The following is a 13,212-nucleotide window of genomic DNA, read 5'->3' on the forward strand; positions in this document are numbered from 1 at the left end:
TCATTTATCTACCATTATTTATTTATTTATTCAAATTGTACTGTTGTCTTGTTTGATTTTTAATTGTATGAAATAAACTAACTTATCTAAATCTAAACAGTTGTGCGGTTCACTTGTTAGCAGATAATGGTGGAAAATGTCAGTAGCGCAGATCCTGCTATAATCAAACAAGACAGTAGGTGGCGGCAGTGCACTGTTTATCGAAGCGGAACTTTTAAAACCCTTGTTGCAAAGGGGACGCTTTAGTGGGACGTACGCTACTGTTTTGCCATCAACATCCCAAGGTAAGTACAATCTGTTTTGTTAGGTTTGCCTTGTTAATCAGCACTGTCTCCCATCGTGTTACACAATGCAGTGTCATTAATATTAGGCGGTGTTTGTCATCTAAGTTAGTAACGTCAGTGGCCTGAGCTGCTCGAAGTCCTCCACACGAGCTAACAAGCTAACATCTGCAGCAGACACAAGTTGAAATTGATCACTCATTCTTATGGAAATGTTATACTAGCAAATAACCAAATCATCGTTTGGTTTTAATGTTCAGTTTTAGTGATTTTATTTCACTAATTAAACGTGATCGTGCTATATGTTTGATGCGCTGTCGTGTCTGTGTGTGCAGGTGACAGCCAGCAGTGAAGCATGAATGTGAACCAGGGCACGGTGGGCAGCGACCCGGTCATTCTGGCTACGGCTGGGTACGACCACACTGTCCGCTTCTGGCAGGCCCACAGCGGGATCTGCACCAGGACTGTCCAGCACCAGGACTCCGTATCCTCTGTGTTTGACAAACACTGTGCTTTTCAACCTTAAAGGATCACAATTTTGTATTTGGATTTTGAAATTAGCATCGTTTTCACTGGGAAATAGGTGTTGTGCATGGATTAAGAAATGCAACAAGTACTAGAATGCTATATAATCTTAAAAGTTTCATTTATGCAAAACTTGTAACTCCTGGACCAGTAAATCAAAAGTTATTAGTTCTTTATTGGTTTTGATACTAAGGACTTATACATCTTATTGTGCTGCTCCTGAATTAATCCATGAAATGACTCTTAAAACATGAATTTACACCTGAAATCTGAATTTACACCATAAATGGGAGATAACATTTATAGTGCACTATTAAGGTGTTATTAAATGCCATTTCAGTTGTCCTTGAAATTCTATGCTATGGTATATCAAAAAAGATACACCCGCACCTTGTCCAGTCACTCATCTTCTATTACCTGAAAAATTAAGGGGTTCAGTATTGAAATTAAGACCTTTTTAAGGCATGTGTTGTGTTTTCAGGCGTCATCTAAACTGTCAGTTTTCTTAATGTGTGCATTCAGCAAGTAAATTCACTTGAAGTCACGCCTGATAGGAGTATGATTGCAGCTGCAGGTTGGTCAGACTTTTTTCTTTCCTCTTTCTGCTGCTTGTCATTTATGGCATCAGTGTCATATGAGTAACATTGGTTGTGTTTTTGTAATTGAGGAAAGCTGCTGTACCTCGCTGTAAGTTGCCTCTGCGTTTCAGGCTACCAGCACATCCGTATGTACGACCTGAACTCCAACAACCCCAACCCGGTGATCAATTACGACGGCGTCAGCAAGAACATCACATCTGTGGGCTTCCATGAAGACGGACGCTGGATGTACACGGGAGGAGAGGACTGCATGGCTCGCATCTGGGACCTGAGGTACAGCAAAGCAGCCTCTACATGTCTGACTGTCTGTTCATCTTTTCTTTTTTTTTGTGATGTCCTGTAACACATTCACTCGGAGACATCCAATTAACCAAAAGCTGACCCCATTTAGGTCAAGAAATCTACAATGTCAAAGGATCTTCCAGGTCAACGCTCCAATCAACTGTGTGTGCCTTCATCCCAACCAGGTGAGACATTGAAGACAATTTACTCTGTGACTTGGGTAAGGTAAGGGTTAAAAAGAAAATCAATGTTGTTCATTTTTAAAATAATATTGCCCCACTTCTTTGTTCTATCTCTGCCCATTATAATATTGTGTTATCATAAAATCCATAAGAACTTTTTAATTCATTATAAACTCTTCTTTTTTTTCATATTTCCAACCATTACAAGTCAATGTGAGCAACAGCGTGTTGTCCAGAAATGTAAGTGACCTCTCAACATCTCTTCCAGGCTGAGCTGATCGTAGGAGACCAGAGTGGAGTGATTCATATCTGGGATCTGAAGACCGACCACAATGAACAGCTGATTCCTGAGCCAGAGGTCTCCATCAACTCAGTGCACATTGACCCAGATGCCAGTTACATGGCAGCAGTCAACAGCTCGGTCAGTACCTAGGGACCATGAAGGAGTGTGTTTTAGGATAAGTGTTTTGGAGTGGTTTACTCAAACAGTGGAGTGCTTTTTTTCCGACATTGAATTCTTGTTATTGCAGGTTTTATACTCTGGTGACACCAAATAGCCAAAGTGTGATGTCTGAAAAGCAAGTCTCAGTTCTTTTCCAAGAAAACTGGTGCTGTTTATTATGAGTGAGAATGTAATCCAGTCAACTACAGCAAACAATCCCAAAACACAGTGTTTTATGTTTTATGGGAGACAGGAGGAGGCAGATGCTGATATCTGATAGCCTGCAGTTTCTCATGTTTAGAAAGCTTCGTATTACTGAGGGAAAACTGCAGTCTGGACCAATGCTCACATTCAACTATTTCTTTCTCCTCACCTAATATGAACACCAGTGAAGGAAAATTGAAGACAAGTCCAAGTCATGTTGAGATGAAATTATAAAGACTGGATACTGGAATTTTATTTGTTTTTGAAAATTTCTAACTTGGCAAGATGACAGGTTACCAAAACAGTCCACTCAACAAACTGCTTATGAGTCCATGTTGCTTCTTTTACAAGGATTGCTTGAAATTTGGCAGTGTGAACTTGAATGAACCAATGGCAAAATGAAACAAAGTAAATGTTTCCACTGTGGTTTTGGAGCAAAGAAACTGGCCTGTAGGTGTGTTGGAACGTGTAAAGAATGATTCTTGATGAAAGATGTGGCAGTAGTGGTCAGACCTACCGCACACTAATGTAAAACTAATAGCAGGATTGCTTAATTTGCTGAATCAGTCCCATCAGTTATTATTAATGTCTGTAACATAGATACATTTGTTCTTGTTTGAAGATTTATGTTTCATTTTTTCAATCTAATGGGTCAGAATTGGACTAGAGAACATGAGTTGCTCTTGGTGCCTTTCTGCCTTTGGTTAGAATGAACTCAAAGTCAATATTAACTCAGATACCAAGTAGTTCCTTCTGATTGGTGGAACTGATGTCTGTCCTGAGGCTAATGGTACAAAACTTCTGACAGGCTAACTACAGGCTCTTGAGTGCCACCAGTGAGGCTTCAGGCTGCACATTAGGAGCAAACCACATAACATTGGTTAGCATACCAGTCATGATGATTTACCACTTAGATTATTTTTCTTGCAGGTTTTATGTAAAAATACTTCAGGAATTTGAATCTACTATTTAATATGATCACATATAATTAAGATTAATGTAATATTGTAAATATGAGGTGACTGAATCAGCCTCTTGTGGTCTTGCCTCCTGTCAGGGTAACTGTTATGTGTGGAACCTCGCTGGAGGCATCGGAGACGAGGTAACGCAGCTCATTCCCAAGACCAAGATCCCTGCACACAACCGCTACTCGCTCCGCTGCAAGTTCAGCCCTGATTCCACGTGAGTCTCGTCCTCCTCCTCATACTGTGACTCATCGTCTGACTGTGAACTTTCCAGGAGCAAATGATGATAAATAACCCAATATAGAGCCAGAAAGAGCATAGAGTGAAAATGTTCTCTTAAGTAATAACTTGTTAGACTGTCTTGTGAACATTAATTTGAGGTAAAAATACCAGTTCAACTATGATGATTTGGGTACTGTCAGTGTGCAGATTGCTTTTCCTCTTGTTGGCTGGTAAAAGAGTGAAAGGGGCTGGTGAATTTGATTATGTTGTACCCTTTGTGGCAGATAAATACAAAGATTTTTCCATTATGGTGATGATAATGATGATATGCTGTGTATATGTCTGTTTGTGTCTACATCTTTAGGCTGTTGGCCACCTGCTCAGCAGATCAGACCTGTAAGATTTGGCGGACATCCAACTTTGCGCTTATGACAGAGCTGAGCATCAAGAGCAACAACCCCGGGGAGACTTCTAGAGGCTGGATGTGGGACTGCGCCTTCTCTGGAGACTCTCAGTACATTGTCACAGGTCAGTACATTGTGTGTTGTTGGTAAAAGCTGCAATGCATTGTCATCACAGCCACATCAATACTGTTTCATAGCAAGACCATAAATGAGAATGAGTTTAACGACCTTGAAATCAGGGTGGTAGTACTCTGGAGGCTCTCTGATAGATGATGCAAACATGAAACCCAGAAATGTAACTTCAGATGAATTGCAGTACATGACATTTGTTGTCTTTGTGCCCCAGCCTCTTCTGACAACCTGGCCCGTCTGTGGTGTGTGGAGACGGGGGAGATTAAGAGGGAGTACAGTGGCCACCAGAAGGCCGTGGTGTGTCTGGCCTTCAATGACAGTGTGCTCGGCTGAAGATGAGGAGGAGGAAGATGCCAGAATTGGCAGAGAGCCAGAGCAGCAGTGTAATCTGCAAGGACAAAAAAGACAGAATCTTGGGACAACACGGGCTGGTTAGCACAAATGGACTTTATCAAAAAAAAAACAAAAAAAAAACCGTCAGTGATAATCATCCTCAGATAGTGGCGACGTGTGACTGCTGCAGTTAAGTCTTTCTGTCTTGGGATACAATTCAGTGAAGCTCAGTTTTGTGTTGTTCCACACTAGATTCTTGTAAGTACTCAGCATGGCCATCATGTATAGTCCTAAAAGAAAAACCCAGCCTGAAACACTGTTAGAAAAAGCCATTCACAGTTTAGCTCATATTACAGCAGCGCATGATAAAATAACTCGACTGGAATGCGCTGAACATCACAGATCGATGATTTCTAACAGTGTTGAGAGTTTCCAAGGTGGGTTTTTCCTTTAACGACGGTGAAGTATACTTGGAAACATCCCATAACTTTTTGTAAGCTGAACACCATAATTGATTTGCATCTGTGTCAGTTTCACAGCTCCATGTTGCAACCAGAAAAAGAAGGAGGCTGTTTAGGATGAAGCAGCACGGTAGCATTCATTCATTGCCAAGGATTTTTTTAACTTAGTCACTCTCTGTACGCAAAGCAAGATCCATTTCAAGTCTCTTAACAGCAACATTGTTTTTAATTTCCCCATCAATAGAGTTCTCAGTAACTGCCACTAAGAGACACAAGGAAAAAAAGCTTTGTTTTTATACCAATGTTGTATTTATCAAAAGGACCACTTATTTACATTAGCCTTGGGGGTGAAGCTTGTGTGTGCCATGTGATGGTTCATGTGTAAACTGTGTGCAATTCAGATTGTTACAATTTCAAGTCAAAGTTAAAAGTTTTAAGGTGGACTAAAACCAGGAGGGAAGCGCTGCCAGGTCTTCAGTCGCCACTACAGGTGCTCTTTTAATGGATCGGGTGCTTCATGGCTCATTAGATGTGTGGAATGACAATTTACTGTTATTAGCTGTTTATTGTCAATTGTAAAAGGGAAGTCTTCCGAAAAATTCAGGCACACTCTAATTGTCTTATGAATAAAAAACCTTTGTTTTACATGACAAACATTAGAAAAAGACCAACCCATTTTTGATTTTTTTTTGCCATGTAAAATTAAGGCATTTTATTTATAAGAAGAGACGTGCCTTTTACAAATCACAATAAACAGTGTATACAAGGAAATGCTCATTCTACACATATTTTAAGGTGGACTCTTTGAATGCTTATATTGTAGATGAGGAAATGTTAAGACTGTACAAAAAAAAATGACCCACAAATAAAAACTCATGCAGTTTCTAAGTCCGTACTGTCCTTGAGTTTTGCCCTCATCTTCCCTCTCTCCGTCCACTGAGAACAAAACAGCCCAAAATACCCAACAGTCTTTTATTTATTGGACAGATCACAACACTGCATCCCAACAAGCAACGGTTACACATAATGACTCTTCAGCAGCGGGTTACAGGAAATACAATAAGAGGCACATACCAAAAACACAAAACAAAAAGGGGATCTTTCTTTTATAATCTCAAAAGTGTGCCACCAGAGGGAATTACACATGACGAGAGTGACGACGGGGCTTTGGCAATAACAGTGACAGCCTGTCTCCATCTCTTCTCTCTCGGAAGGAAGGAAGGGAGGAAATGTACTAACAGGGTTGGCTGGTTCACTGGTTCACTGGCGGCTGTGTGGCACAAGGGAAACACTCAATGCTGGCTTCTGTTCTGACCCCCTTGAAGGTGTTCTGCTTTTTTTTGAGCTGTGGTTTCTCTTGGCTTAGCAGGGTGATGAGAAGGAGACTTTGTTTCCCTGATCTTGGCTGGTGCGGGGGGTTGGAGGAGAGGAGAAGACTAGAATATGTTCACTCTGGTAGGTAGTAGAAACACACAGACACACAGATGTTGCTGGGAAAGCAGATGTCAATGCAGAAGTAGACCAGTCTCTGTTTGCCGGGGCCTGAGAAAAAGAGAGAGAGAGAGAGAGAGAGAGGAGGCATGGCAGATTATCTGATCTTAGTGGCTGATAAACACCTGAGAAAAACTTTGAACGCGGAGAAAACAGGATTTCATAAGCAGGTCTCTCTGTTCACCTCAAAAGAGAAGTGAAGACAGAGCAGCACTTCCTATTGCACTGCAGAAACTAAGAAAGAAATATGAGAAACCCCACACTTAAACCCTACAAACCCTACAAATAATATTTAGTTATTTTGAAAACCTTTCTCCAAATGAAAAATCCTCTTTTCTATGACTTTTCATGACTAAAAAGTTCTAATTATGTTTGAAGAAAAGTATTCCAGTGTCTTATGTATTGTGAGCATAACTCGACACAACCCAAAATAAATATTATCATTGGTGAATAACTGGTTATGGATTATTATTTTTTAACTTGATGGCGACACAATTCCATGATATTCCATGACTTTATGCAAGAATTTATTAATTTATTCTTATTAACTTTCCCTGTCACCTGGAATTGACTTTTCAGTCCACATTTTTCGACTTGAAACTTAAATGTAAGGAAGAAAAAAAAAAAAAAAACACGCCACACCACCGCTGAAATTTATCACAACCTCAGACATGAGATGTTAATAACGGAAAAAATCCATATTGTATATCCTTTCCCAGGTAAAATGATTCAAATTTTCTACATTTACATTTCCAAATATAGAACTGATGGTCTGATCAGCCTATGATATCTGCTATTGATATGGCCTGCGACCTATTGAACTAATAAGTGTGTGAATGTCAGGCTGGCATTTATTGCAGCAGTGGAAAGGTCAGTGTGCATCATAGTTCGGGATCAGGTTTCTGCCTAACACTGCTTTATAGGTTTGCCAAGAGACTCATTAAAAAAGTCCCCTCCCTCAGGCTCTGGTGGCGCAAACAAAATGTATCCATATCTCTGTGGATTAATTATAACCACGTATGCATTCTCATTCATCCATCTCATTTATTTCCTATCTTTAAAGTGTCAAGTATCAGAAGCATGCAGTCTAGTGAGCGCCCAAACTAAGGACAGATGTACACTGAAATTCCAGAAACAGTAGTTCATCAAACATGAATACAGTAAGTAAAAAACCTTGTAACCCTCCAGTGTTACCGATATTCATGTTTCAGTTTCAAAAGGATTATATACATAGCCCACTGTGAACTGAGGAAAATCTAAAGCTTATGTTTGTGAAACCATTTCAGAACCCACTGGATGAAAACATGCATGTTGGTCAGGCAGGAGCATATCTGTGTTCCCAAGCTCTATGTTCCCTCAGTGTCATTTTTTCAAACACATTGCACGTTTTCAAAAACACATTGAGTTACATGGAGCCCTAGAAACGGTGGACTTAAGTCAAGCTAAAAAGATAGTTTGTACTTTTGCAAAGCAGACATGTTGGAGATGCACGGTTTTCACCCAGGAGCAAAGATTTAACACTAACGTGACTAACATAAGGTATGTTTTTACTGGTAGTGGAATTTTCTTTTTCATGCAGTGGTGATGTTGTGTCATTCTTCACTACAGCAGATCCCTACTAAAAAATGAGGGCTGCCTCTTCTCACCGTTAGCCCTCCTGGTCCAGTGGACGGAGCTGCCCAGACACAGATCTTGGACCGGCTTGTCCAAGGTGGACACGTCCACCTGACTGGCTCCCAGCACCGCCAGGAACTCTGTCTGCCTCTGGGTGTCATTCCCCGACAGCTGGAACTGATTCTGCTGAGGACAGAAACAGGACAGGGACATGTCCAGCTTATTAGCGATCACAGCGTGTCTACAGGTATCACAGAGCTAAATTTAATTCTTACTAAATTTAAGACTGATTTTTGAACTAATGATTTGAACAGGGAAGTGTAGCCGGTCAGTGTGAAGGCAGGATAGTCAGCAGGCTGAGAGTTTTATAGCATCAGGAATGTGGGTCTGATGCGTAAGAACACTGACCATTTTTGACATTTTGACAACATTACATAAATGGATTAATGGAATAAGATTTTTTTAATGTTGATTTTAAGACCTCAAATGATTGAACTGAACTGAAGACGTTTTAAGGACCTGCAGACACTCTGCATCCTGGCATCCTGACAGAAATCCATAAAGAGGAGTAGCCTTGTTTTCATCAGGCACTTGGAGAAGAATGGCATCCCCTGAGCGGCGGTGTTACCCAGTAAGTGTGAGAAGTCATATTCCAGTCACAGTGACGACGTAAAATGACATCAAATGAGAATCATAACAGGAGATATGATGACCCAGATGGCCAGAAGTCAAAAACCAAATTGAGACTGTGATCGACTTGAAACTTAAGCAGCTATTAGGGCTGATATCTGTGCCGATGAGGTCAACAAGGTTGTGTATTCGCCCTCATTTGCCACAAAGCCTGTGTGTAATTGTGGCACTTACACTGGTGATGGGCTCTGATAGAGGACCACTTAAAGCACTGTTACGCTCAAGTGGGTCATGTAACAATCTGTTTTCATCTGCTCTCAAAAGACCAAAAAAGACCATTGTGCGGAGGAACGGACAGGCAAAACTCAGCGAGCCCCGCGCCCATTTGGGCCTATCCCACCCATCAAAGATTAAATGAGTACAATCGACGTCTAGGTTTGAATGCTGAGGATTTGTCTCTATGAGATATGTGACACCATGAGAGACACGACTCTCACGCACCACAAAAACCACAAAAAGACTCTCGACTCTTGCCTTTTTGGAGTGGAAATGGGGTACTGGATGAACAGATGATAAGGAAGAAGAACAGAACTGCCTCTCAGCTTGCCCCCGTGGTCTCACAATGCATTTTTGGTCTCCATTTACCCATGGCCTTTGCCATTCATCTGGCCAAATTTGCAAATCCCGGTTAAGATTGTAGAATCCACATGAATCAAAGCCCAGGGTGACCAAGATGCTCAGATCTGACCTAACACAGCACTTAAGCCAAGTTTGAAGATTATGGTGATCAACAATCAGACTGTAAATATAAATATTACATGCAGAAATATAGCTGTGTCCTTTCACTTTAAAGTCCATCCAGGTATCTGCCATCAAGCACATACATGCAGGCCCTTCCCTGACTAACCAGCGTATCAGGCTGTATTTTAATCCAACAGAGGAGCCTTAAAAGCTAAAAAGCCCTTGGACAGAGTGTCCATTGTGCCGAGTCCAGGGCTCAGGCTTGCTGCTGTAGCCTCCTGTAAGAGGATCCTGGGCAGGGAGAGGGGGCTGGGAGGATCGGATGTGCTGAGGAATTCAGCCATGGAAGAGAGAGAGAGTGTGTGTGTGTGAGAGAGCGAGTGAGCGAGCGACAGAGAGACTATCAGGTTCTTCAAGGTCCCGTCCACCTCAGTGCTACTACGGCTTTCTTTGTGCACAGGGGCAGAGGAGTAAGCAAGTCATGCAAAACCTATGAACTCCAACAGGTCCTGACTGAGTGGGGGCAAGGCTTTGGGGATAAGAGTCACACTCAGAAACAACCAGTGCCAGTTAACACATTAGTGAGCGCTTGACAGCACAAATGGTTTCAGAGAAGCCTGGCAAAGCAAAAAGGGCAGCCCGACCTCGCTTTATCTTAGTCTGTCCAGCTACAATTTGTCATTATGATACGTGGTCTTGAATGTCCCGAATGCAGCGAGGGACATTCTGTTATGTAACATTACTTCTCACGTGTCCAAGTGTGAAATGTCACTGCGTACGTTACGTTTTTACCTTGTGCGTTGACTGGTGGAGGAGGGAGTGCACGTTGTCGTAGTCGGACTTCTCCATCTTACGCAGGAAGCAGCTCTCCTGCTCCACAGGTTTGTAACATATCAAACCCTGTGTAACACAACAACAGACACGGAGTACTTCTCTCCTCACCACTTTTACAATTACTGTTTTTTTCCTGCTGTCATATCAATTGCATTATCTGTCCACTGTCTCCCTGTCAAAACATAAGATCTCACAGGAGTGTAAAATGAGCGCTGGCTGATATATCTATACTATACCATGATATCACACCATGATACCCAAGATATCTAGGATTTTGGGTATCCTAATATTGTGATATGGTGTAAATATTGCCTTTACCTAGTTTTAAAGGCTGCGTTACAGTAAAAAGATGCAATTTGCTGAACTCATTAGACTCTTGTAGCTGTTCGATTGTTTGCCTATATCTGCCTGGTCATCATATCCAGTGATTGCTTATCAGAAATCTGCTATGCATAAATATCTTATACAAGCACCTCCTTTTGTGGACAGTGTGCACAGTGTGTTTTTTTCATCGATGTTCAGTTTATTCCTTTAAATTGATGCATTTAAAATACATTTTATGTTTTGGACTATTTTTAAAGAGCACAAACTGCTCCAAATAGGCTACCGTGAACACTGAATTACAACAAGAGAGACAAATGACCTGGACTTACATGTTTGATATCAAAGAGCACAGTGGACGTGTGATTGGCTGGTGAGGTCACGGAAAAGGTCACCAGGTCGTTCCGCTGGTCCACAACAGTCGACTGGTTGATCAGAGCTCCAGTCTGATCTGGGACTGTGATTCGGACAATCTTTGAAGGCTACAGCAACGGGGACAGATTTAATGGACGCACTTCATATTGGTGTAAAACTCAATGGTGGAAGTGGACGAGGTGCGTCCTGTACCTGAGAGTGCAGCTGCGGCAGCCCGAGGTGCCCCGTCAGTCCGAGGGCGATGATGACCAGGAGCAGAGAGGCTGAGAGGCTGACCCAGAATGCCTTGTGTGGGAACTGGGGAGACGCCGCTGGCCCCCCATCCTGACAGGACAATATTATCACACACAAGAACACAAGCATTGTTAATGCACTTCATTTTCATATTATGGCATTCACACTTTGGTGCGCTGTATTAAGCCTCCTTATACCTTCAAATTTACTAACATTTTTTATCCTTAGGGCCATTTTGACCCCAGCAATTTAAATCATCAGAAAATGATCATCAGGTACTTTATGTGTCTTGTTGACTTCCTAAAAAGCCCTTTAAATTAAACATACCCCCGACACCCACCCCCTCTTATACATGAACATTCTGGTGGGAATCATGTTTTCCCTTCCAAATGTCACATGCACTATCAGTGCACTTCTTGCATTACTACAGGTGTGGTGATGTTTGGTGAGGGCCCTAAAGCACAGGGAAGTTTTTTGAAGATTATAAATATCATCTTATAGCTCCTTAGTGTTATCCAAAACAACTAAAATAAATGTGTGTAAAATGTTGATATTTCTTACATGTTTTATACAGCTAAAACACCCTGGGGTCAAATAGATCTCAATCAAACACCTGTGGGCACCAAATGTGTACAGGACATTGAAAACATATCAGCATGTTAATTTGATGTTTACCCACGTCCCCATGAAATTACAAAAAGTCATTAAATATGAAGCTAAAAACAAAACAAACAAAAAAAAGTTAATCACAATCTTAAACAGTGAATGGGGTTAAACTGACCCCAAAGACCCAACAATAATAGGAGGGTTAGGTTAGTGCATTTGATCATTTTATTTTAAGAAATTGAATTAAATTGCTTTGAGTCAGTTTGCTACTCAGTTTATCATATGATATGTTAAATATTTTGTATTGCAATTCATCGTGATACAAAGCATATTGTGACCCATGTATCGTGATGCGTATTGTATCGTGAGGTCCTTGCCCAAACCTTGACCTAAGAACCATCACTATATCTCTATATGGCCATATAATTTTGGATGTCCTGATATAATATGGATGCATCAACCTTCACTAGAGGTGGAACACCAGACAAATGATGACAAATGTTAATAGTGACTGCTGAGCTTTGCTCCATAACTCAACATCATTTGGAGGTTTTATCCTATTATGCAAATCTACTTAGCTAGTAAAATAATGAAACTGGCAGGACATTTAATGGATTTAGCAGCAGCTGTGGGCTGTAAGCAACAGTAATAAAGTAGCTTCCTGTGTTATGCCCTTCACCAGCTAATATCCAAAACTTTCCAGACTCAATTAGCTGCTTACCGTGCATTGCGCTTCCTCCAAACTGTTTTCTGAATGTTTGCAACACCTCCACATCCTGTGTTGTCCCGTGACAGCTCCTCACTCGGTCTGCTCCCTTTTCGTAGCTACCGGCATGGAGCTGTGGTCATGACCAGGGCTGTCTGATACTCTGCAACTCACCTGGCCCGCTCCTCTTTGTCTCTGCAGACCTCAGACCTCCCCCTCCTGACAATCTCCATCCCTCCCTCCTCCTCCTCCACCACCTCCTCCTCCCATCGTCTTTCTGCTTCCTTCCCAAAAACAGGCATCCCTTCACACAAAATTTAGTGGATCCTGCCAAAGTCAAGCTGCACGCTTTTGTCTCCCTGCCATCCCCTCCTACTCCCCCTCCATCCCTCCCCTACTTAAGATGGAAGCTGCTCCTTTAACCTTCTACCTCTTTCCACTGCCCCTGTTCACCCACTACTCAAACACACGTGATAGCAATTGGCCAGCTACCCTTATCCAGACAATAGACAAAGGGTTGAGACAGGTGTAGCTTGGACAGGCTCTATCATCATGAGAGGTGATATGAGGCTCTGACTGCTGCTGCATCCAGCCGCTGACAGCCCAAGGTGACTTTAAGCACAGGACT

At 41.8% G+C, this 13,212-nt stretch overlaps 2 protein-coding genes across 3 annotated transcripts; one reads left to right on the forward strand and one right to left on the reverse strand.

The window, feature by feature from the left end:
* The first annotated feature begins 201 nt into the window (after positions 1-201).
* Positions 202-4,753, forward strand: mlst8 (MTOR associated protein, LST8 homolog (S. cerevisiae)). Its single transcript, XM_030078214.1, has 9 exons — positions 202-284; positions 617-765; positions 1,329-1,380; positions 1,516-1,678; positions 1,797-1,872; positions 2,138-2,290; positions 3,573-3,697; positions 4,067-4,230; positions 4,453-4,753. The coding sequence occupies exons 2-9, from the start codon at positions 637-639 to the stop codon at positions 4,569-4,571; spliced, it is 981 nt and encodes a 326-aa protein (XP_029934074.1). The 5' UTR covers positions 202-284; positions 617-636; the 3' UTR covers positions 4,572-4,753.
* A 1,162-nt stretch (positions 4,754-5,915) lies between these two features.
* Positions 5,916-12,663, reverse strand: bricd5 (BRICHOS domain containing 5). Of its 2 annotated transcripts, none has more exons than XM_030078215.1 (6): positions 12,600-12,663; positions 11,231-11,362; positions 10,996-11,145; positions 10,301-10,408; positions 8,170-8,323; positions 5,916-6,574 (listed from the first exon to the last, which is right to left on the reverse strand). In XM_030078215.1, the coding sequence occupies exons 1-6, from the start codon at positions 12,651-12,653 to the stop codon at positions 6,480-6,482; spliced, it is 693 nt and encodes a 230-aa protein (XP_029934075.1). In that variant the 5' UTR covers positions 12,654-12,663; the 3' UTR covers positions 5,916-6,479. The 2 variants fall into 2 exon arrangements, with proteins under 2 accessions (XP_029934075.1, XP_029934076.1); XM_030078216.1 differs by having other exon boundaries at positions 12,612-12,653.
* Between the last annotated feature and the right edge of the window lie 549 nt (positions 12,664-13,212).

This window comes from Myripristis murdjan, chromosome 19, assembly GCF_902150065.1.
Source record: "Myripristis murdjan chromosome 19, fMyrMur1.1, whole genome shotgun sequence".
Classification (NCBI taxonomy): domain Eukaryota; kingdom Metazoa; phylum Chordata; class Actinopteri; order Holocentriformes; family Holocentridae; genus Myripristis; species Myripristis murdjan.